The sequence below is a fragment of the Filicampus tigris genome, chromosome 8, assembly GCF_054856515.1.
Source record: "Filicampus tigris isolate MCC_2025a chromosome 8, RoL_Ftig_1.0, whole genome shotgun sequence".
NCBI lineage: Eukaryota > Metazoa > Chordata > Actinopteri > Syngnathiformes > Syngnathidae > Filicampus > Filicampus tigris.
Genome location: NC_141224.1, coordinates 14,903,265 through 14,928,503, shown reverse-complemented (window position 1 = coordinate 14,928,503; position 25,239 = coordinate 14,903,265). Strand labels below are relative to the sequence as shown.

The 25,239-nt window shown below is 41.5% G+C and overlaps 1 protein-coding gene across 1 annotated transcript; it reads left to right on the top strand.

Moving 5' to 3' along the window:
* Positions 1-412: 412 nt before the first annotated feature.
* On the top strand, positions 413-24,799 carry limd1a (LIM domains containing 1a). The gene is made up of 9 exons (XM_086037809.1): positions 413-519; positions 3,615-5,273; positions 10,271-10,372; positions 16,972-17,039; positions 17,873-17,935; positions 18,415-18,545; positions 19,900-19,951; positions 21,515-21,583; positions 21,927-24,799. Exons 2-9 carry the CDS (start codon positions 4,172-4,174, stop codon positions 22,062-22,064), a joined length of 1,725 nt encoding a protein of 574 aa, XP_085893935.1. The 5' UTR covers positions 413-519; positions 3,615-4,171; the 3' UTR covers positions 22,065-24,799.
* Positions 24,800-25,239: the final 440 nt, after the last annotated feature.

Below are 25,239 nucleotides of genomic sequence, written 5' to 3'. Positions count from 1 at the left end.
TGGTTGCTTTGTTCTTAATTCAAATCCTCAAGAGTAGAAAGTTCCTCCCCCAACCCCAAAGAAAACGTGAAAGTCAATATGGAACTCTTATCAATCCTCTCCCTGTTTTGTCTAGCCCTCTTGACTGTCCCACAAGAACCCAAATACCACTCAAGATTCCATTCATTGCTCAGATTCCCCTCGACTCCCATGACACCACTACCAGCGTCAGCCACGTCTTCTCACCTCATCGTCCGCTGAGTCACATGTGATCCTGCCTTATCAGACTTGCTTGTTGCCGGACATTTTTTATTTTATTTTTTGCTGATTTCCACCCTAGGCCGCCATGTTTGGACACAAGGCCTTTCCGGCTCCTCCAAAAGGTCACTCGGAATACGTTAATGTCATTCATCAGATCGGTGCCAGTGCTCCTGGGCTAAAGTCTTATGCGGCCATCAGCATTTTCCTTGCAGAGCACATGCAGCAGCAATACAGACTGTTTCCATGCGTACTTCCAAAAGCTTATCTTTTATCGCCTGGGTGAGTAAGCCATTATATGCAATGTACATACATTTTTATTTCCTGTACAAGCACTAAATATATTTGGATGTTCAGTATGTAACTGAAGAAAGAAGCACACAGCCAAGGCCAGCTTGTGGATAAGGAAGTGCTTCTATTTTTATGATTGAAGAGGCTCGGCTCCTGACTGTTCAAATCACGCCATTTCAGCAAGTTCTGGAGAGGTCTTGTTTTTGTTAAGGAAGTTGCAGGCAATTCGAAAGACGCAAAGAGGAGCTGAAATTGAACATTCCTCACTGATCCTGTGAACTTTTTCCCACATTCCCGAGCTCTATCTGTCAGCATCAGGTGATGGGAAATGCAGACGGGGGAGAGAATAACAGGAAGAGACACCAGGAATTATAAGAGGGAGGAAGCAAAGCATCAATGCTGTGCTGTATTCTTTTGTTATTGTGTCACGTTCTACTCGTTTAATCAAGTGCTGTCACAGCTGAGTAGGTGAGAGTGCTAAAAATATGGTGTTGTTTCGGGAAGTTAAACACACTCTAAAACTGAATAAAAATGGATTTGTGGACGGTACTTGTTTACCCTTGATAATTCCACCTTTGTAGTACCAAAATGCTTATCTCACTTTCTTCATTTCTTTTCTACTCCCCTTTTAGCAACATTCGTTAACAATAAAATGGTCTGCAATTATACACCCTGAGCAATAAATTGACAGCCCAATTTTCTCTGAAAAATGCCATGGCCATTTTAATCAGCATCAGGAAATATTTCCCAATATGAGGTCACCACACGCGTGACTATGTGTACGTTCATTCAAAATGAGCCTTTTAAAACGTTTCCTATAATAAAGGATTTTGTCACTGACAGCCCCCAGAGTCATTTTTACACTTTTCATGTCAGCTCCACAGTTGCCATGACAACTTGAGTCACTGAACATAACAGTGACTCATTCGTTTCTAGTTCTGCTTTATACTTGAGATGTACAGCAGCAACTGTCCATGATGAGGTACAAAAGTCTTCCCATGGAGGATGAGGATGGTACACTTCATGACTTTGAATGCCATGCAGTTACAAGCTATAATAAATACAGCTTTTTGTTGATATATTTGGGATAAAGTGCTTTAAATTACTTAAAATTGTAACAACGATGGTTGACATACAAACAGTAACATTGGATTGCTTTTTAATTTCTAAGTTACTCCCATTGCTATTACAAATCATGTTTCTTGTAGTTGTGTATTTATGTAATGTAAGACCATAATTTTGGATATATAGCAAGTATAGAATGTGCTTTACCACCCCTTTAACATGCTGGGAAATGCAATGGGGTTTTTTTTCATTAATTTTATAAAAGTACTGAAATTTGACCAATGGTGGCTGAATTATACACTTTATAAAATGTTGCTGCGAGTAAGTGAACATTGAATACATACCGTATGTTTATAAAGTTTACACATGTTTAGTAAGAAGCTGTTTGTATACATTACTGGACTAAATTAGTTTGTTGACAAGTAAGACTAGCTTTGCATTTGAAGTCCTTTTCTAAGAGTGTCACATGCCACAAGTGCAGTGCTGAGCATATGTGAAGGAGGAACGTTCCTTGCTTGAAGGCAAAGTTGCATAACGGTGTTAATTTGTTTCCAACCAAACCTATATGGATGTGGTGCCTTATAAAGGCTGTGTTTTTAATTAAAACTGCAGCCCACTACCTCTTTGTCACATCGGCTGGGATTTAAAGCCTATCATGGCGGCTTATATATACCAGTGAGGTTCACTATGCAATGTGGAGGGGTCACGGGGTGGAATGTGTGACATCACACAGCCAAAACAGAGGGGCCTGTAAATAGCCCACCTCAACCACCAAGTTTAACACACCCATGCACAGTGATTGTGGTGCTGCTTTGCTGTCCATTGCATGATGAAAGAGAAAAGTTTGAAATTTGCCTCACCCTATTCCAATTGCTTATGGCATTACTCATACTTTCCCACTGATTTTAAATGATACCCATCATCTTAACTCTCTCTACTGCCATAAATAGGGGTGTAGTATTGTAACAACAATTTACACCAGGGATTCCCATACTGTAGTGCTGCATACCCCCCCGTTCAGGATATTACAGTGTGTGTGTGGCTTAAAAACTCTGGGAAAGGCTGCTTGACACTCATGTTGTGAGTGAAATCATTGCTAGACCGCAAAGTAACAATTGTTGTCTGATTCATGGGGGGCCTCAGAAAGTAATTTATAATTACATTTTAGAATATCAAATAAAATACTGCAGGGTTTAACTGGGGCTACACCGATTTCTGACGGGGCTATCGCTCCCCTGAAGTACAAATACTTGTGTAAAAAGAAAAAAGGTAAAAGTAGTACTGATTGAATTCCCGTATGAAAATGAACATTTTATTTTTACCCTTTTTGGTAACTTCATACAAAAAAAACATATGCACACGGGCTGTGAACAGGCTTCGAAAGTGCAGTGAGTCACTATTTCTATTGAAAGATCATCCAGCAGGGGAGTGCTAGTGAAAGTTTAGTCGGACTCGCCGATGGACGGCCGTTTAAAATTAGAGGCTAATTTTCCGCCCAGAAAAAAGGCGAATGACGGACGACGGAAGGGTACCCACGTTGCAGACGGATGACGAATAACGGACGCTCAATTTTTAGTAAAATGCCCAGCTCTGGTGTTTTGATTGGCGGAGACTCATAAAACATTTTGTAAAGAGATTTTTTTTGGGGGGGTTGACATCGTTTTAAAGTAATGTAATAATAATATACCTTACATACTTCACAATTAGTGTTTGATTTTAATCACCACACAAATGTAAGCAAATCCCAATGGTCCAATTAATGGCGGAAAAACGTATGTTTTTCTGCTAACTTCAATGTTCAATTTAATGAATTAAATTAAATTAATGAATTCTGACCACACAGCCATGGACGGAAGTCCGAAGAGCACTGCTTCACAAAGTCGCGTCGTTGATGTTTAGGCTATGACGAATTGTACGCGTCTCAATTATATTTACAGTGGCCGCATGCCTGTTGCAGTGGTTGTGGTCACCATTAAAAAGCAGCACTGCGCCTTTAAAAACAATCTGCTCCTTGTTTCCAGTCGTAACCGTCCACCGGCTACGCTCAGGCTGACACGTTCGACGGCTGCGAAGACCCGGACCGTCCGTTCCAGCCAAACAAACCACTTGGCGACAACTTAACGGCCGTTTAAAGTACTTTGGAGGACTTTTATTGACACTGTAAGGAGGTTGAAGTTTTGAATGAGTCGCCCGCGCCACGGGATCGACAGTGAGTGAGTGAGTGAGGCGGGCGGACGGCGAGGGGAAAGAGGAGGAGGAGGAGGTGGAAGAGGTGGAAGAGGAGGGGTCCATTGCCCACCGGCTATCAGAGCCGGGATCGACTAGTTGAAAAGCAGACAGACGTTGGCTTGTTCCCGACAAAGTTGACACACGCAAAGGAGGAGTCTGAACCAAACCTTGGCACTACAAAGTTGGATGTAACGGAGAAAAGTTTGAACCGGAGTCTGGATCAGTGTTTCCCTGTCTGGATCGCTAGTTGACGGGCTGTAAGCGAATACACTCTGGAGATATAACTTTTTTTTCCTGGACTTTTTGCAGTATCTAAACTTTTTTCAGGCGATCACACACTATCTCCAAAATGGATAAGTACGAGGATTTAGGACTGGAGGCAAGTAAGTTCATAGAGGATTTAAACATGTATGAAGCATCAAGAGATGGATTATTTAGGACGAGGAGGGATGCAGGGAATAATCCCGATTTTGAAGAGACGAGAAGAGTTTTTGCTTCCAAAATGACGAAAATTCACATGCAGAAACACCAAGAGGAAATGGCAAGAAACAACCAGGCCTTAAGAATGAATGGGGGTCCCAACAACATATATTACACTAAAGACAGGCCACCCATCAATAGCTCCAGGCAGCCAGGTGAAGCTGCTGCAAAACCTCCAATACTGTCTGGTCCTTTATCGGCTGGCGGTCATTCTTCACAGTTTGACGGTCAGAAGAACCATGCAGCCATTCAGCCCGAGCCTCCACTCAGCAGGCCATATGGCTATGGAAACAATTCCGATAATAAGGAGCGTTCAGACCTACATTTGTACCAGAACACCACTCCTGCTGTCCCCGGCCCAGGAAACGCTTTTCACAGTGCACCCATGCTCGCTCGTCATCCAACGCCATGGGCCTCATCCAGAGAGTGCCACAATCCCCAGTCTTTGTCCGAGAGCAGTGCTGCATCTCCAACCATGATCAGTCCTCCACCACTTCAGAACCCGGATGTCCCCTTCTCATCTAACAGGAGTCCAACTTCCTCAGCTTTTCCCAAAGAAAAACCAGACCTTATTCCCTCACTGCCTCTTAGTGCCTTCACGGGAGGAGCCAATTTACCTTCCATACACTCCTCAACTCACAATGCACCATCTTCTCTGACTTTAAAAACCTCTTTAAACCAGAATGGCTCGGCGGTGGCTTCCTCACAAGTGTCTTCTGAAGCACCTCAAACCAAAGTCCAGGTCACTTCTGCCACCTTAAATCCCGGCAATGTCTCCAAAAGCTTCAGCCAGAGTCAAGATCAGAGTCAGATACCGAGCTTTGGGAAGGCCATTGGTGCGGAAGCATCTTCCTTTAAGCCTGTACAGCCGCCACCGGAGCACGGCACATCAGCTGCTGAAGTAAAATTAGAAGCCCTCACTAATCGTCTGGAAAAGGAGATGAATGCTCAACCACAAGCGGACTACTTTGGTAAGATATCAGAACGAATACTTCCAGTTTATTATTTTCAAAGATAACATCGCCCACCCAAAAGTTCAGAACATAAACCCACTTGATTTGCTTTCTTGTTCACACACACAATTATCATGCTTGTCATCAATCATACAGTATCACTTCACACATTTCTTTCATAACTTGAAGGGTTCCCAGCACTCCCCTGTCACTGTTTAATCTTCTCTTTCCTGATAATATGCCTCAAACTAGTCAGGCAGACATCAGAGCAAACACTTTTTTTAATTGTACTTTTTGATATGCAGAGATGATCCTTTTTGAAACGATTAGCTAATCGCTCTGCAGATGCAATCTCCTGAAGCAAAATGGCAGGCAGTGGAAAGTTGTTCTGAGAGCCTAAAGATTTGACGACCACATCAATAACTTGTGTCTTGAGTGTATAATGCGCCATCTCATATTGACTTTTTAGGTACTGTGTAATGTTTCTGCCACAAAGAAGTCTTATTATTTATGTAGTGCTTTTTCAGACCCCTTCCCAACTGCACAACACCTGTTTGGCTCGGAATTGGTCAGGCTTCCAAGAAAGCAATAGCATATACATGACTTAAAGTATTGCTTATTTCTCATTGGTGGAGCAGTTTAGTCACTATAACATTAAAATGTACCGTGCGTGACTAGAAATGACTGAAATGCCACCAGCATTACTGTACCTCCCAATACTCTGATTTCACTTCCGAGTTGAAATCACTTAGTTGAACCATATAGTGTAACTTTATCCCTTTGTTTCCGGTGTCCTCTTTTTGTTGACTTCATTGGCGGGTGACATGCTGCTCTGTCACACTATTTAAAGTCTGTCGTCATGCGGCCTACTTTCCCCGCAATTGAAACACAAACCAGCTCAGGTTTTACCCTACCAAATTCCGAGATTAACTCAAATGCCACTCAAGTTTGTTTTTAGCCAAGAGTCGCACAGTTGCGTTGGACTTCCTCGTAGTCCATTGCTGTGTGACCAAATTCATTTTTGTGCTTCTATTAACTTCAGTGACAAATGTGCTGAGGCACTCGGCAGGGTTGTCCATCATCCAGTAAATCGGTGAGGTAGGATAGTCTGCAGATGTGTGCTACAATGAAAGCCTTTTTGCTCATGTGCTCTCCAGCTGTTTGCAGCTCAGGCCATTGTTGAAATAGGACCTACTATTTAGTGACACAGCAGTGGGCACGACTTGATATCCTGATGTTAGATATCATGCTGAAAAATGTTCACCGCGCCGTTGTCTGACACTCTTCCATACAACCCACCCTTGCTTCCTCGCCTGCAGGAATTTCCTGGTGGAATTTCACGGTTGTAACTCTTGAGTCCCCCCCCCCCATGTGCGCATACTGGTGTGTAAGAGAAGATGTTCTGGCGTACGTCACTGTCACAACAAGGCTCACAAATCGCTGAGCGATGTGAATATGACAAATGAGTGGGCGAGCAATGCTGGTTGCAGCCCAGCAGAGGAATAGCTTTTTAAAATAGTGTGTCTTTTTTTTCTTCTTATTCCTACATCACCACACATAACCCTGCACTTTCCATTTGGGCATGGCTTATTTTCTGAGTCATGGCCTTGTGCAACGTCTGTAATGTGTAGGTTGATCGTAAAACAAGTGATTTTCCACAAATTTAACAAAAGGATCAATTCATTTGCAAATGGATCCATAAAGCATTGTGGAAAATTGGATGTACTCTAATCTATGTCCTTTCCAGATTCGTAGAAGACTAGAGGATGGTATGCAAGAGGAATAGAATAAATCTGAAATAGTCCTCCCTGAGCCATCTGGTGATCTGTACACTAATATAATTGCAGCTGGAAATACTGGGAAAATTAGGTCAGGAAAGGAATATCTGGACAATGACTGCAAGGCATTTTAGAAATGAGTGTTGCAGCTCTTAAAAGAGGAAGTCAACACAAACATTTTCTTTACAACAGTATGTTCTGTGCGCCTCCACTAGTCTAAACACGGCATTCTGATTAATGTCGCGCTTGTGGAATACAAGTTAAGCAGCAAAATCCATCTGGTTTTATCTATGTCAGGGGGCGGCCATTTTGTCACTTCAGTTGACTGAAAATGACATCACAGTTGCTTGGGGCTGAGGTAACAACCAATCACAGCTCACCTGCTTTCTGAAGCTGAGTCATGATTGGTCGTTATCTGATCCCTGCGCCACTTTGATGTTATCAGTCGACAGCAAGTAGCTAAATGGCCGCCCCCTGAGATGGACAAAACCGGGTGGATGTTACTGCTTAAATCATATTCCACAAACGTAATATTATTCAGAGTGTCGTGTTTATACTAGTAGGGCTGCGTAGAACATATTCTTGTCAAGATTTTTGGATTGTTGACTTCCACTTTTAAAGGAAGGCTTTTTTTAGAGGTGGCAGTGGTGCGACTGAATAGACGAAGAGACAAACGCGGACACTTCAGTCGGTGGGTACTTCTTGGTCCTTGGCCACTTATGCCTGAGAGAAAAAAGTCATAGGTCCAAGGCTGCAATAAGTGGCAGGTCATCCTGTTGTTGCATCTGCCCTTTTCGTTCAACTTTCCCCACACATGAACACACTGATTTAGTTGAGTGTTTTGTTGTGTTAAGATGGAGCATTGATTTATCCCATCCTGCTGTGGAGTGGAACGCTTCCCAAGGATTCTTGGCTTCTTTTCTGGCCAGTCTTTGGAGGGGCTGGCATTGTGGTCTCCTCCCAGGCGTGTCACAGTCTGATGAATATATTCCAGCCTGGTAAATGTTTATTATCCCATGTTTCCATTGACCTGTTTGTTACTTTGCAGGATTATGCAAATACATCCGTTTTTCAGGTCATAATAGTGGTGTTTGATTGACAGAGGATTTGATTGAGTGAGGCTGGTTTTCAGCGCACTCAACAGTCATGCCCAGAGCGTTTGAGAGTGGAGAAAAACGCATGGTTTTTCACAAATTTGAATTGTATATACTTGATTTTGTAATCGGTGGAATTCGGAAAGGTGGTTAACAACACTCAACTCTGCGGTATGTCAAATTTAAAGTACATGTTTATGTTAGCTTTAAGATCTCAAGTCTCTCGTGGCTGCTGTTCGCACAGTAGTTAGGAAATGAAAGCGATGGTCGGCGATAAACCTACAAGAGGGCAGGATTTTGGAATGTACACAGTCTTGTTGTATCCTCTTGATATAACACATTTCGAGAGGGCAAACATATTCTAGTAGTTCATTTGAAGGTCCTAGAATTAGCTCAAGTATAACTGGATGCGAGCTGCTGCAGTGCGCGTGGACAGTGGGTTTACTTTTCGCCCTTTGGCATATTCGACTTGCATCCTTCCAGAGCTTTGACAGCTGCAAAAGGTAAGCAAGGAGCAGAGGGGGGGGGGGCTCTGGGGTTAATGTTTTGCTCCCCCTCCCCCATTTGAAGCGAGCAGCCGGTCGCATGAATAATCTCACTGTTTTGGAACATGGGACACTGGCCAAAAGTACATATGCAGCGGCCCAACCTGAGAGGAGGTTACTAGCACTAAAGCAGAGACTGTACTTTTATTAGGTGGTTGTAGTCGTGGGGGCTTTTAAATTGCAGCTAAGTCTACAAAAAAGGAGACGTGACCTTGAATCACTGTCAAAAGGTGTATGGGATGTACTGTCGTCACTGAATCCTGTCACTGCTTGATGCCTGCGACTGTGTTGGTTTCTACTCTTCAGTCAACATTTTAAGATTGAGAACTTTTCTTTAGCTCATTAGTTTGTCGTCAGGAAACTGTACAATGTTGTCATGTAAACAAAATGGCTTACATAAGAGCAACATTCCTCCGCGCTCCAATAATATCCCTCTGTTATCTCTAAATCTGTTTTCAAGCTGTTGGGGTCCCTGAGGATGAGTCCTATCAGTAGCAGCACTAGGAATGACTGCGCTGAAACATATGTAATCCAAATGTATATTGTGTTATAACGTGTCTGTTTGGAACAACAGTTGAATAAGTGTATGAAATGCAACAGTGTGTTTTGGAGTAGAGGCTGACGTGTCATGTGTGTTGGATGCAGTGGAAACAGAAGTTTCTTTGTGTGTGTCAGATGAGGACCAGGGGCGGGTTTGGCTGCATGGGCTGCCCAGTCACTAGGGAGTTTTTCTATAAAAACACACACTCACAAATAACCACATGCCCACCCGGTGCAAGAGAAACACTGAGCGCTGACTTTCTTGCCATTGTTACAGTAACTTTATTGATAGGCCACTTAGAGCGTTTGTGATCCATATAGTGTCCCCTCTTGGGGACTTGAACAGCCACAGATGATTTCTGCTGACATTTGTCCCAATCTATCTTCTGTTTTATCACATCTTATGATACATAACAGACTTAAGTGTAGCAAGGAAAATATCAACGGGAAATGATATTTCTTTTTTTTTTTTTTTTAAATCAGATATAGGAATTATTTGTAGCTACATCCGGTGGTCGGATTTCTATATGATCAATATGTAGCTCCAAACTCAGACTCCAAAGTCAGATTATGTTGTCTGATGCATCTCCTGATTTTAATATTTTTCATTTTCATTGTGCATATGATGCAAGCGTATCCCCTCTCCCCACCCGCCATCCCCCCAGCCACACGCAGTGCCTCCTCAGAACTGAGGCACCCTTTGATTTTTATCAGTGTTTCATTAACAGACTTCTCGGCCTCCGAGCCAAATCAAATAAGCAAAACGGGATATTTCTTTTTTGCAATGACACAGCATGCTAATTAGCTTCCTGTCTTAAATTGAATGGTTCCCCCCGGCACCCCCCAACTCCCCGCCCCCCGAGTCTCTGTTGCTTCTGCCTGTTTTAATCTGGATCAGAGCCTTCACACTAGTTTTTGGTAATACTGTGTGTGTGTAATGTTAGTAACAGCAAACCATTACTGGGCATTCAAAGGTCATTATATAAATTATTTTTTGCACTCATTTTTTCTGGCAATCATTTTCAACGTGTCTTCCGGTTACTTGTGTCATTTCTTAGGAGTCTGTGCTAAGTGCAACAAGGCCGTGTATGGAGCCAACCAGGCTTGTCAAGCAATGGGTAGTCTCTACCATGACAACTGCTTCACCTGCAGTGCCTGCAGTAAGTATAACCACACACACACACACACACATACACACGCACACACACAAACACATATAAGTTCCTTCACCGTGACTTCCATTCAAAACACGGTCACCTTTTCTGTGGTTGAGTTACTTATAAATGTAATGACAAGCACACATTTGACTCCAGGAGAATCTTCCGAATGAAAGTAATGCCTGCCTTTGTGGTCTTTCATGACTGTGAGTGACTACACACAATTAGTTTGCGATTGCAATACTTTACTAGTGGTGTTTGGTTTCTGGGTGTGCCGATCACTCCGGAAGCTCACCACAAGACACGCCAAGCTGGGTTGACCAGAAGTAAGTGTAACAATTTATAGTTTAAACTATCTGTAAGATTGACTTTGAAACCAAAGTGTAATGAGGGCCTCCATGTACAGTATTTTGTCATGTGATGTATGTTTCTATATGAGATAAAAACATTGATTTAGCAGAAAAAGGCCTTCTCAATTTTAGATTTCTTGTATTTTGGATTTGTCAGACCTGTTGTCATTTTTCAATCATGCCATCATATTTTTTTCCCATACATTTAATATGGCCAGCACTGTGTAAAATGCTCTCCTTTTTGTGTCCTCCTTCGGCTATTATCATAATCCCATCCAAGGTTATTTAAAATAATAATTTAAGGTATCTTTATGTATTCATGTCAGCAGTATCCAAAAGCCTGTTTTCCCTGTATTGTTGAATTTGAGCTTTGGCCATTAAACGTGATTCTTGAAATGAAATGAGATCGAAATGCCCATGACATGTCCCAGTGTAAGGACACTGAAGCTCAGGACGTGAAATAGAAATGACTCAGTCACTTAAAAATTGGTGCTGCAGAGGAGTCACAACGTCCGTGTTTAGAAAAAGCATTACTCAAAACACACCCTCACTGATGTTGGTGTATTGAGTCAATGAAGCCTCAAATATATTATTGGAAGCCACAGCAGCTTTGTGGTGGCATCGTTTTCTGCCGTTTTCATCTTGTGAGTCATCACACCAAATGGACACTGCGAGTATATTCGAGTGCTTTGGCATCTGTATGTCTGTGGACAGATTTTGCCAAAGCATACACTTTTCTTGAAATGTCAACTTGTACTGATATTGGGGTTACGGTAATTTGTGGCGGAAGTTGGAAACACCTTTTCAAACATGTACGCATGGTTCACATGGCTGATTTCCGTTCATGTGACAGCAGCCATTCGAAAATAATGTGTAATGTGTAAGATTTTATACAGATATGTAAGGGCAAATTACAACTTTCATAAACATAAAGGGTTGACAGGTATGAAGGAAGCATCACCAGTCACAGTCAGTGCACTTAGAGCACAATTTGATATGAAACTTATTGAGCAGCACACTCAACAGCAGCCTTGTGTTCCGTCGTTAATCAATGAATTTGATTACCTTCCTGTGCACATGTCCCAAGTTTTAGTAAAAATGCATGTATTTTTTTAGTAAATAAATTAAAGGATGACACCGATGTTTTGAAAAACTTCCACTGTGAAACCCATTATAAAAGTTTGTGTTTTCTGTCCGTATAAAACGAGCACCCAAAACTGTTTTTAGTTGAACCATTTTCACATCAATGCCACCTAACTTCGCAGCCAGCCATTGTTTATCTTTTGGTAGTGAACATGCCAAAGTGATTTTGCGTTGATAAATTGTTATTCCAGGTTGACCTACCATCGGCTAAAGTCTGACATTTTAATTGATTGTTACTAGCACAAATGTAGTTTAAAGTAGTATTGTGCCAATGTCCGTTTTCTTGAAACCGTGGATGGCTTTTTGCCTAGAAACTGGAATAGGACAGTACATATTGAAAGGATCTTAGAGTTGTGAGTGAGGCATGGGATTATACAATCTAGTCTCATGTTAACAATGTATACTGCAGGATGTCATTTGCCAAAACTGTACCCTCACCTGGTTTAACGAGTTTAGTTATCATGCAAAATAACTGCATTTTACATAGAAACGATTTTGATATTCATCAGAGTGCAAACTTTGCCTGCCTGTTAAACCAATTAAAATTTCTGTTCCTAATATCAGATGGAGGGTATGTGAAGTATTTGTGACACTGTGGTGACCCACCCCCTACATTCACCTCTAATTCTGCAACAACTTTGACCTTGTTGGCTACACCCCAATGAGTATGATTAGCATCTACTTTTACACCCTCCCCTGCGTGTGTGTTCTTGTTTGCATATGGGATGAGATGAAAAAAGCGAGCTTGGTGTTATGGGGGGCTTGAGTTCGGGTGATGGCTCAAGTGGGTTTGAGAGGAGTTTATTCATCGCATGCCTCCCATAGCTTGCTCGATGTGAAAGCATGCTGTGAGGGGCCCCCAGGAAAAAGCATCTCGGCTCGGGAGGAATGCAGGCATGGGGGCCCTCTGGAGGCTGGGCTCCAGGAGCATACTGGGTGCTGTTATTACAGCTGGACACAACAAGTGCACAGTGTGGAGACCATTCATTGGGACCACCCCGCCGACCGCATGCACACAAGTATGCATATGCATGCACAGCTACAATATACAGCATGTATTCATGGTTGTAGCACAGACGCAGTTTGAGTTCTACACATACTGTGCTGTATACAGAACGTTTTGTGTGACATCCCATCTTATCTTGATCCAAGACAACTTTCATGCTTGCTGGCTTGTAACAAGTCTTGTTGATGAGCACAAACACCACAGTTGCGTCAAGGTGACCGAGAAGCAGGAAAACAAAACTCTAGGTAGCAGCAGGGAACGTGCGAGGGGTGTACTCCGACCTTCCTTTTTGCTTTCATAGGCTCATGTACACACTACACATCATATAATATGTGGCCTGAGACTCGAATGCAATAGTCCTCGATATGACAACTCTGGTTTTGATATGGACCCAGACCTATTAATAGATTATTTCCTTTTAAAACTGTCTCAATCATAGTTTTTCATTGTTTATATTTATAAAGGCCTAGATAGACCAAAAAGACGCTGGCCAACAGTGACAGACGCTTACTCCCTGTGACGTCCGGCCGGCTGTCGGCACGTCACGCTGGAGGAATACACCGCAACGACAGACAGCGACGCTGACCATTAGTACCTTCTGCGCATGCATAAGATGTAATACCCTTCCATACCATCGGCGGCGGTAGTCACCATTTCTCATGGTTAGAAAAATCCAACCGGAAAGCTGTTGGCCGGGGGTGGATTATAAAAACGTAAACAATGGATTCAGCTAAATTCTTTGCTCACGATGAACTCCCATGCTAAGTAAACCATCACGTTCTTGACACGGTATTGTGAAATACTTACATTGTCAACCCTCGCTCTTGTAAGAAGATTAAGGCAGCGGAGGCGTACTCACTGTTTTTCCGCATTTGTCATTTCCCGTTGGTGCTCCGCGCGCTGATGTGCTAGCTAACAGCCAATCAGAGTGACCAAATGTCACGACTGGCGACACCGGTTCAACATGCGTAAGCGCCACCAAGACTTACAGACGGGTTACGACACTACGACGGTGGCCACTACACCAAACGGACGGCGCATTCAGACGCCACCACACTTCACGACCTCCGACGTCGGTTTGGTCTATCAGGGCCTTAGAGCCAAATTAAACATAATTTTAAAAAAATCAATGTGAAATCAACAGTTAATAGCATTGTAAGACTCTACAATTGTATTATTTGCTTTAATTTTACTTGACACCGATTGATAAATTATACTGAATTATAATGTATGATATACGTGATGGTGTTCTGGGCTTCAGCTTGAAGACATTTTCCTGTACTGGACCATTTTTAACTTTTAATTGCAGATCTCTGCCTTAGTGGGATGGATCAATCACTCAGAAGATGGTCACTAAATTGCTTTTATTTCTGAATAGGATTACATAAGGAATTCATAAAAGGCCATAATGAGAAAATGGCCTTGCGTTTAGTTCTTTCAGTCATCTAATTTACATTTTTATGAACACGCAGTTCAGTATGGTCCTTTTCCAGCAGTTAGTCCTAGCTTCTGACTTTAATAAAGCTGTTATCCTTTCACAAACCTCAGAGCATTCCTGCTCAGACTGACTGGGATAAAAAAAAAAATGCCGGAAAGAGAAGGAGAGGAACGACTCTTAAGCTACGTATACAAAAGATTTGGAAGACAGGTATTTTACCCTCAAGAAGTGAAACTGGAAGAAATTAGATCAAGGGTGAGAAAAGGGCTTTCTGCATAAAATTGTCTAGCAGGGGTGTGCAGAGATCTTTGGAGGGACAAGTTGAAAGATGGAACGTCAAACTTTAGCACAAAATGCTAATTTGCGGCCACTCAATAGAAAGTTCTAGCTCTCTACTGAACAATTGGAGAACCAAATCAAGAGCTTCTTTTATGGAAACGGTAACATAAAAGTAGAGGCTGACGCTAAAGACAGTGGACAAGGATATTGTAGTTGGATTGAATTTTGTTTTAGGTTAGAAATAAGATACAAATTCTCAAAAATGTGCACATTTCCCTCCCCTCTCTCATCCACTCACTTACTGTATTTTCCGGACTATAAGCCGTGACTTTTTTCCTAGATTCTGAGCCCTGCGGTTTATAGTCCGGTGCAGCTATTCTGTGGATTTTTCTTCCACCGCTCGGGGCGCTCTAACCGTAATGACAATACAATTCAATACAATACATTTCCCATTGACTGGATGTGACCGCAGGGGGAGGAGTTCAACAAGAGAGGGCGCCATGCACTAGGTTATTGCATTAGGTGCTGTAATGCTTTGATAATTTTATGTTTTCCTAGAGGTCCGTGAAGTGCCTATTAATGCGATTGGCTGATGTTATGTCTGTTCTGTTGTTTCGATGTGAAATGCTATTGTTGATTTAGCACGTAGTGTGTTAGATTGGCTGACTTTATTAACATAAAACAAGAAAGGTGCATATGTAGAATGTAGTAGAACAATAGATGGTGGAGTCTGGTGGACATTAGCTGACAAACTGGAGCGGCAGTCGGCAGTTAAATGAAGATAAGTACAGTTTATTTTCTCTTGGTTCTCTTCTGTTTTAATCAGCAACGTTGCTGCAGTGTTAAAAGGCACTGTTAGGAAAGAATGTGTTCAGGTACATTTACAATTCATAATCGTTCTGTAAATGCAATAAATATAAAAGCTTTCAACATACATAGGTGCGGCTTATATAAAGGTGCGGCGTATTTAAGTTTTTTTCCAAAATGTTCTAAAAGATAGCGTGGGTGCGGCTTATATAACAGTGCAGCTTGTAGTCCGGAAAATACGGTACTTAAAAGTTGTAAACTTTATTGATTCCTAAAGTAGTTTTGTCTTAATACTTTTTACGTAACATTTTACAGTCGATCCCCACACTATTCGCGGGGAATAGGGACTGTGCCGGACCGCGAATAATGAAAATCCGCGTATAATTGATGGCCATTGAAATGCATAGGGGAATTTTTAATTTTTACAAACCCAAAATATTCTTCAACAACCACAGATAAACATTCAAAAGTTTTCCACTAAAAATCACGGCTCAGATTCAGAGAACAGGTCAGCCGTGATTGGTCGTTGTGAGCAGTTCTGATGTCATTTTCAGTCGACAGAAGACAAAATGGCCGCCCCAGAGATGGCTAAAAGCAGGTGAATTTTGCTATATTCCACAAATGCAAAATTAATCAGAATGCAGTGTTTCAACAAGTGGGCCAGCTGGGAACATATTCTTGAAAAAAATATGTTTGGGTTGACTTCCGCTTTGTAAAAGAATTGCCTGACTGCTGTTGCCAAACTGCGAGAATACTGGGGTCAAATGCACTGCTGTAAGGCAGTCCATTACCCAGCTCTTCTTGGTAAGGTGAAGAATAAAGGAGTCCAGCCCAGTTCTGATTGGTAAATTCATTGATTAATAGAGGTATCTATGGACCACAGATACTTTTCATTTTTGTTGGCCTGACTAAAGTGATGGTGATTAAAAATGGCCCATGTGAAAAATAAACACCACCTCTCCTGTCGCTCCCCACCTCCCACACCTTCCATTGCTGAAAAATGTAAAGAATGTTCCCTCTTCCTGTGGGACTCGCACAGGAGTAGCCATCTGAAGGCAGTGCGCATGCTTTGGTGTTTGTGAGTCAGATTCAGCCTGCAGACGTGTTGAGGGAGACAGAAAGAAAGTACTGTACAGCCAGCATGTGGAGAGCCTACAAGAAGTACACCAGGTCATTTTGGGTCTTGGAACGTTGATGCATTGCATTCCACAGGAATAGATTGTTTTCTCCTTGCACCTGTCCAGTAATTTGATTCAGTGATTATCTTCCCCACATGTTGGACCCAGATGTGTTCCTGGTCTGCCTGCAACTTGCTCTGCGCCCCAGCTACAGTATATTTTCAAAGACACTGGCACACCATTTGATTTAGCCCCCAGAAGTTCAGCAGGATACTGTATACTGAATATTGCAAAAGGGTCCATTACTTTTGAATGGTGCCATTAATCACCTCTTTTTTTTTTTTTTTTTTAGTGCTGTTCTAAAAGTTAACGTCGCAATCTTTTCTACTAAGATCTTTCATTCTGTCCATATTCCTCGCTTGAATAAAAAATCAAACTGATTTAAATGGATCTGTTTGCAGGTCGAAGGCTGAGAGGAAAGGCTTTCTACTATGTTGGAGGGCGGGTTTTTTGTGAAGAGGACTTTCTGGTGAGTTCAATGCACAGTAAGCGGTACCTCCATCGAGCGTCAGGTCGAGAAGTATTGTTTTCACAGCAGTTGGTCAATCTACTGAGTGCCTTCCTTGGTACAGTATATCTTTACAGGACAGGAGTTTATACTTTTATAGCACTCAAAATGGCGATGTACTGTATTATTCTTATCCTCTTTTAGCAATCGTAATATTTCAACTAAATCCTATAACATGAGCTTCATGCATTTTCAGCCATACAGATTGATAAATGATAAGACTCACCTCAAATGATCCTTTGAAGGTTGCCAGTCTAATATATCAGACTCACTTTAAAATTAGACTTTTGAGGGGTTATGAGGAGGTCAGCAACTTGAGAAGCTGTTTAACTTTATTGGGTGTTGGAAGGGGTTGTAGGTATTGACACCAGTGCTATAAAACTCCCAATGCGATGCAATGAGAAATTCCCAATGCATGTACTGATTTGATTGTTAGCTAATATGGTTGAAATCCACTGCAAAATTGTTTGAGAGAGAAAAATGCAAATTATTCATAATTCTTAGAATCAAAATCTAACTCCAAATGTGTCTAATTAGATTTCCACCACAAGCTTGAATATTTGTAAAGCTCTTCTCACTCTTGTAAATGTGCTGAATATTATTTAATTATGTCGTCTGTTATTTCGAGAAACTCAAGTTGATGAAACCAAGCCACACCGGCTGTGAAAGTGTTTTCTAAGAAGCACTGTTGCCAGAATGAAAGCTATTCGGTGCAGACGTTATAAAATAACCACACTCACTACTTTTGCCCCTTGTCTCGGAAACCCTGACCGTCATGTCTTTTTGTGCTAAAGTACTCAGGTTTCCAGCAGTCAGCTGACAAGTGCAATGCATGTGGTCACCTGATCATGGACATGGTAAGTGTTTGTGGTGTTTCTTTATATCAGTGTTTCCCAACCTTTATCAAGCCAAGGCACTCATTTTACATTTGAAAAATCTCACGGCACACCACCAGACAAAAATGTCACAAATGGTATGAATACAGAATTACTCAATGTGAAATCTGGGCCTGGTGGCTATTCCGTTTGATAGTTCATTCTGCCGTCTCATGGAAGAACATTTAATTGTACTGCATGACACTATACAGTGCTGACATAGAGATATTTATAAATAGTCTTTGACAAATTAAGTGAAATTTGATATTGTCCTTGTGCACCCCTGATTTTCTCTCGTGGTACACTAGTATGCCTTGGCACATTGATTGGGAATCACTGCTTTATATAGCATACATTCACTGTAGTGGTGCTGGAAATGGTGCAACAATGCAAGTAAATACAAATATGAATGTGCTACACGATGGATTAATTTTGTTCCTGTACTAATTTTGTCCCTCTAGATCCTGCAGGCTCTCGGGAGATCGTACCACCCGGGCTGCTTCCGCTGTGTTATCTGTAATGAGAGTCTCGACGGCGTGCCCTTTACTGTGGACACTGAAAATAAGATCTACTGTGTTAAAGACTACCACAGGTGGGTATCACTATTTCTGCTCACTCTGGCTCCCATCTTGTGGTCTGCAGGGAAAAATCAAGGTTTTATGCAATATGATCATGAAGCTGTATAACACGTTATGAAAAATGTGATCTCAAGCACCTGCAGAGCAGAGATGACACAAGCGTTATAGTTCCGTCCTCCTGTATTTCCGGCAAAAACGCGTCAACTGTTGTCTGTGCTTTGTAAATTTTTGATTGCGACATGCTGCCATGGTGTAATAACCACCCTCATTCATTGTGCTAGAAGCCACTCCTTCTCTGTTCAGTTGCAAAACACATCTATCCCCAATGTGCTACATTATAATTACAGAAAAACTGATCCTTAAAACAGACATGGTCAAAATGACCAAATGTAATTATTCCATGTTTCCCAGGTGCTGTTTTTTCTGGCTTTGAGGCCAAAGGATTGAATGTTGGAATTCTCCTGTGGAAAATAACATTTTCAAAAAGGTGCTACTTGTTGGGGAAATTCAGCCCTACATTCAACTGTCCCTTTATATGATCATATTTTTATTGTTTAAAGTGGAAATCAACCCAAACACATTTTTTTCAAGAATATGTTCCCAGCAGGCTCACTAGTTGAAACAAAGCATTCTGATTAATATTGCGTTTGTGGAGTATGAGTTAAGAAGTAAAATCCACCCCTTTTTAGCCATCTCCGGGGGCGGCCATTTTGTCACTTCTGTCGACTGAAAATGACATCACAACAATTTTGTGGGTATGCGGTGGGAGAGACCTTCCTAATGGGATGGTGAAAAAACAAACTTTTTCAGGCGACTGATGAATCTTAAACCATAAAGATGGTCTGCAGTAATTCTCACACTAACAATACATTGTTCAGCTGTACAAATCACGCGTGAAGCCTGCCAAAAGCTGGCTACCACAAACCCGACAGCTGTTGGCAGGCTGCTTGCGACAACATGTACAGCTCAGCAGAGTCTGACAGCCCCTAAGTGTTCTCGCCACGGTCTGAGTGCACGGTTGACCCCTGGTCGATAGTCTTCTAGTCTGTGCACACTAGCACGTTGTTTGTTTTAACTCCCGCTTCCCTCCATGCGCTCACGTAATTTTTTATTTTTTTTATCTGATAATTCTTTCTGGATCACATTTATGGGTGAGCCATGACATCTGCAGAACTGGCATCTGCTCAGTAGGACCAAGATTCTGAATCTTGTCTGACTGAAGAGGAAAAACACTGCGGCTCAACTTTAAAGACTGGGAGGGACATCAAGCGTGGAATGAAAGCTCTGTAGTTAGATTGGCTCCTTTTAGCACCGTAATACATGTAAAGCAAATCTATTTAAGGTGTTTTTCTTGACTCCTTATTCCAGGGTCCTGGCTCCCAAATGTGCCTCCTGCAAACAGCCTATCCTTCCATCCGAGGTAAACATGCTTTATTTCCGAATAGACTGCAATTTTTTAAAACAGTTCTCTTAAATAATGGTGGGGAGTATCTTCCTTCTTCCAATCTGTAGCAGTTGTCGTTAATGCTCCCTGACTCATGTTCCTAAATGTCGTTGCTGTCTGTTTTTTTTTCCAATTTAGAACAGCATTTCCCAGACTTGACTGAGCCAAGGCACATATTTTTACATGCGAAGAATCTAATGGCACACCCCCAAACAAAAGTGTCACAAAGTATATACTGTATCTATACACTGAACGAACGATCTCCTCTCAAATCACTCCCAAATTTTATTACTCATGAAATGTGGGTCTGTTTAGTTGACCATATATGAGCTATTATTCTGTTGTATGAATGGAAACCGGTGGTTAATTGTACCTTTCTGCCATCTAGTGGAAGAGCAAGTCATTGTTCTTCTTTTCACCGTACGCACTAATGAATATATGAACAAAGGTAACAATGATCAAATCAATTCACTAAGTGAATTTTAATCATTTCACCGGTCACACTTGATGATCACCCATAGAACATTAATGTGGCACGGCACAGTGGTTGGGAATCACTGCATTGTAAGACGCATGATCTCAACATCACGTCATCATTCGCGATGTTGAGGAAAAAAAAGTAACGAGCCAATTTGACAATGTCAGGAGTCGAAAGTACAGATATCTGTTTTCAAATGTAAGGAGTAAAACTCAAATTGTTTTAAAAAAATCAATTCTCAGTTGAAGTTCAAGTATCTGACAACTAAGTCTGTTTGAGTACAGTTTGATTCGTTACTTCACTGTAAATTATAGACATTAAAATGATGAAATGTAAATGTGTTGTCATATACTATAAAGACAATGTCTGACATTTTGTATTCTGCGTGGCAACCCTAATAACCGCCATTTAACTAGTTTTGACCAAAAGTCAATAGAAAAATTGGCATGCTTTCATGGGCCACATAAAATGACCAGGAGGTTGTATCTGGCCCACGGGCCTGGAGTGAATGATTGTTGATCAGATCTTGTGAGGGGTGGCTCACATCAGCTTGAGCAGAGATGACGCAGAGCCCCCGCCCCGTTGTCAGCCGTGACTGGCCTATTGTGACCATGTAAGGGGTAGAAAGTACAGTAAAGTAGTCTGCATGTCATGTCTCCTTTGTTATGATTTTGAGATGGACATTTGAGGAAAATTTGATCATCTTAGTGATGACTTGTAATTTCTTTAGGGCACGTTCATTGTCCAAATATGTATTGCCTATTTCCAGCCTGAGAATACATGACGAGGAATAGGACATGTTGGCAAAAGCAACACAGTGTCCCAAATAGGCTTTGCCAGAATCAAATTTCAATGGGTGTTTCTCGGAACTAAAAATAAAAAATATGAAGGAATTATGAGCAACTTGGAGTGAATGTTATGTTGGCTCAAAAGCACAATAAACATCAATTTGAGCCCCAAGATTATAAAGTGAGGCAGCAAACGGACTGAAGTTGAAGCGAATGCTGCTCCCATGGTGTCGTCTGAGTAGACGGGCTTCAGTTGTGTCAATGTCTCAGCAGGGCTCCGATGAGACCGTCCGTGTCGTTTCCATGGACAAAGACTATCACGTGGAATGCTATCACTGCGAGGTGGGTAATAACACACTCCAAGACTGCAATGTGGATTATCCGCTGACACAAAAACACTTAGGAGCTTCAAGCCAGGCTGTCTAAATGGCTCATGATTAGACATCATAATGATCCCTGATCTTAATTACAGCCGTGACAGTAATCATATACCACTGAGCCGAGGAAAGCGCCTATGCAATATCTCATCACGACTCTCGTCGTTGTGCTTGCTTTCTGCTGGAAATGTGATTCACTGTTGCGTCGCTTCATCTTCATTAACGAGGAAATATGCAACTTTTACAGAAGAAATAACAATGCTTCTTGGGGATATGCCTCATCGTTGTTGGCCGCTTGTTCCTTTCAGGACTGTAAGATGGAGCTGAATGATGAGGAGGGTCACCGCTGTTACCCTCTGAATGGCCACCTTCTCTGCCACTCCTGCCACTTGAAGCACATTGAGCCAGGCAGCACCTCTCCTCTGGCCAGCAGCGCCTCCTATTAACGCCAGTATGGGTGGAGGGAGACACCTGGTGGACATTTTGGGGGGAACTGTCACAGTGGAGCGTGATCACAATTCTTGTTGTAGAGGATTGGTGGAAGTTTCACTTCATAGATTCATAAAACCTTAGGAATAAAAAAAAAAACCTCATGAATCAGCACTCTAATAATGAAGGAAAATAGTACAGCAAAGCCTTATTAGAATACAGTTGTGTGCGTGGTGCAACTTTGTGAAATGCAGCCTTAAAGTCGAAAGGCAACCCAAACATATTTTTTTCAAGAATCGTTCTATGCAGGCCCACTAGTTGAAACAAGGTATTCTGATAAATATTTCTTTCGTGGAATAAGAGTTAACTCACCCGTTTAGCCATCTCTGGGGGCGGCCATTTTGTCACTTCTGTCGACTGGCGGGTTCTGTCTGTTGACTGACCTGTTTTCTGAAGCTGAGCCGTGATTGGTCGTTACCTGAGCCTTCAGCAGTTGTGATGTCATTTTCAGTCGACAGAAGTGACAAAATGGGCGCCCCCTGAGATGGCTAAAAAGAAGTGCAGTTTGCTGCTTAACTCATATTCCACAAATGCAATATTAATCCGTGTTTCAACTAGTGGGCCTGCTGGGAACATATTCTTGAAAAAAATGTGTTTGGGTTGATTTCCGTCTTTAAGCTTCACTTTCACTCTTCTGCTTTGGTTTTACACATCTACTCTAACATGCAATATATTGTCACTTAAATATCACAAGCAAAACAGTTAATATGCCTCTCTTCTCTTTTACTGTATAATGATGGTTCAATTGGATACGCGCAGGCAACATGGTAGCCTCGTAATTATCATGTCTACCTCACAGGCTAAAGGTTCTGTGTCAGGCCCTTTTCTGTACTCTTGCATGTTGTCCCCATGCTTGTCTGGAATTTTTCCTAAATACTCTGACTTCCTCCCACATTCCAAAAACATATAGGTTCATTTAAGATTCTAAATTGTCCAGTGCTGTGAATGTGAGTGTTAATGTTTTTTTTTCTAAATGTTCCCTTGCTATTGGCTGGCAACCAGTCTAGGATGTACTCCGCCTCGGGCCAAAAGTCGTCTGGAATAGGCGTCAGCTAGGGAAGACAATCGGTATTGATTGGTCCTCAAACTATTTCCACCAAGTACCACCTAAAAAACTACTTAAAGGGGGAAATCAACCTAAACATATATTTTTTCAAGAATATGTTCTCAGCAGGCCCACTAGTTGAAACATGGCATTCTGATCAATATTGCGTTTGTGGATTATGAGTTAAGTAGCAAAATCCACCCATTTTTAGCCATCTCAGGGGGCGGCCATTTTGTCTTCTGAAAATGACATCACAACTACTCAGGGCTCAGGTAACGACCAATCACAGCTCGCCTGTTTTCTAATGCCTTGTCTACACGTAGCCGGGGCTTTTTAACAACCGTATATCCTCACCCCCCCTGCATTGGAATACACCTAAAAAAAACGCATCCACACCATACCACGGAAGTGCGCTTTTAAATGCATGCCAAGCTTTTCTTCCACAAATGCAATATTTATCACAATGCCTTGTTTCAACTAGAACATATTCTTGAGAAAAATATGTTTGGGTTGACTTCCACTTTAACTCTCCAAATACTGTTATCATGACTGACACAAAAATACAGTAGCATAGTAGGCCTAAGTGATTATCAAAAACAAGAGAGGCTTTATTCCTAAAATGTATATACTGTAACATTATGCACTGTTTAAACATAATCACTGCTCTTAAATTACAATTCAATTCAAATGTATTGCACATAAAATTTGATAAAATTGGACCCAAATGTTCTAGGTTCAACAATGACTCTAAATTGCTGATAGGTGTGAATGTGAGTGTGAACGTTCCTTACAATTGATGTGGCTACAAACCTGCGGGTTATTTAAGTTGTCCCATTGCTTGGCTTGTCTCCGGTTAGTCCAGCTTCCCCATACCACAGTTCAAAAGCAAAAACACGTCAGCTCAAATGGAGGAACCTTAGTTGCCCCTAAGTGTGTCTGTCTGTTTGTTTGTGTCAGCCCTGTGTGTGTGATTGATGGTTAGTCCAGTTTGTACATCATGTGGGTTAGACATGACCATTTGTCATGATAATCCTTTCAGTGTGGTCATGAGTTTGTGTGTTTGGGAACAGAGTGCAAGAAAAATGTGTAAAACATTCCACTTAAGGGCAAAATGCAAAAGTTATTGTATTCCTTATGCAATAATTCATCATTAAACCATCATGCGGGAAAACAATCTTGTAGACAGTGAGTGTTTGCAGTGAGGCAAACACTCTTACAGCCATACAAAAAAGATGAAGTCTATTTTTTTGTATCTTGTAGAAAAGAATGCGGATGATAGCTTTAGTTTAGTAGAATAGTTTGTGTCACATGCACTCTGTAAAGCACTTAGAATGCTTGTTTTCTTGACCCCTATGAAGGTTGAACCGTCTAATATAATTTGCAAGGAATTGAGTATTTTCAAGTACATGTTTTCTGGGGGCCTATATGAATTTAATCTGGTGCCCTTTTATTCATATATTGCACAAAAACCTTGTCAATATTGAGTGGTTTGCAGTGTAACATAATTGTGAGGTTGCCAGATTTGCCATTTATTGTAATTTCCAGACCTTATTTCATAGTCGATTGTAGTATAAGATAATGAGATAATGATGTGTTCAGTTGTTGTGTGATTATATTTAATAAATTGTGCTGTAGGCCAAACTGAAATGTATACATTTATTACAACAGTATGTATCATCAAACATGAGTCCAGACTTTTTCTTATGGCGATCAACAAATAGTGTTGTCCATAGATGTTTTGCCCTAATTTTTACCTATTAAGTTATGATTCATTCTGAGATGCATTTCACATAAATGCATGTCTTTTTTTATTTTTATTACTGAATATATTTAGTTTTAGGATGAAAAGTAATTAACGGAACTCGAACCACGCTGTGAGAAAGGTATTAGTCAAACCTTGAGTGTTTTGGTCAAGGTTATGTTAGCAAGCACGCACATAAACGAAAACGTGCAATACAGTACATACATCCAGTACACTACTTAACAGATGACTTCATCGGTTCTCGCTCTCTTTTCTTGGGGGGTGGGTTTGTTCGTTTTATGCACTCTTGCAAAAAATACTAATGTAGAAGTTAGTTGGTTACTCG

Bases quoted from the DNA above. Each gene is read 5' to 3' on its own strand.
- limd1a (XM_086037809.1), top strand. From the start codon at position 4,172: ATGGATAAGTACGAGGATTTAGGACTGGAGGCAAGTAAGTTCATAGAG. The intron at 17,040-17,872 runs GTGAGTTCAATG...TTTGTGCTAAAG, and splicing joins TTTGTGAAGAGGACTTTCTG to TACTCAGGTTTCCAGCAGTC. The intron at 18,546-19,899 runs GTGGGTATCACT...TCCTTATTCCAG, and splicing joins TGTGTTAAAGACTACCACAG to GGTCCTGGCTCCCAAATGTG.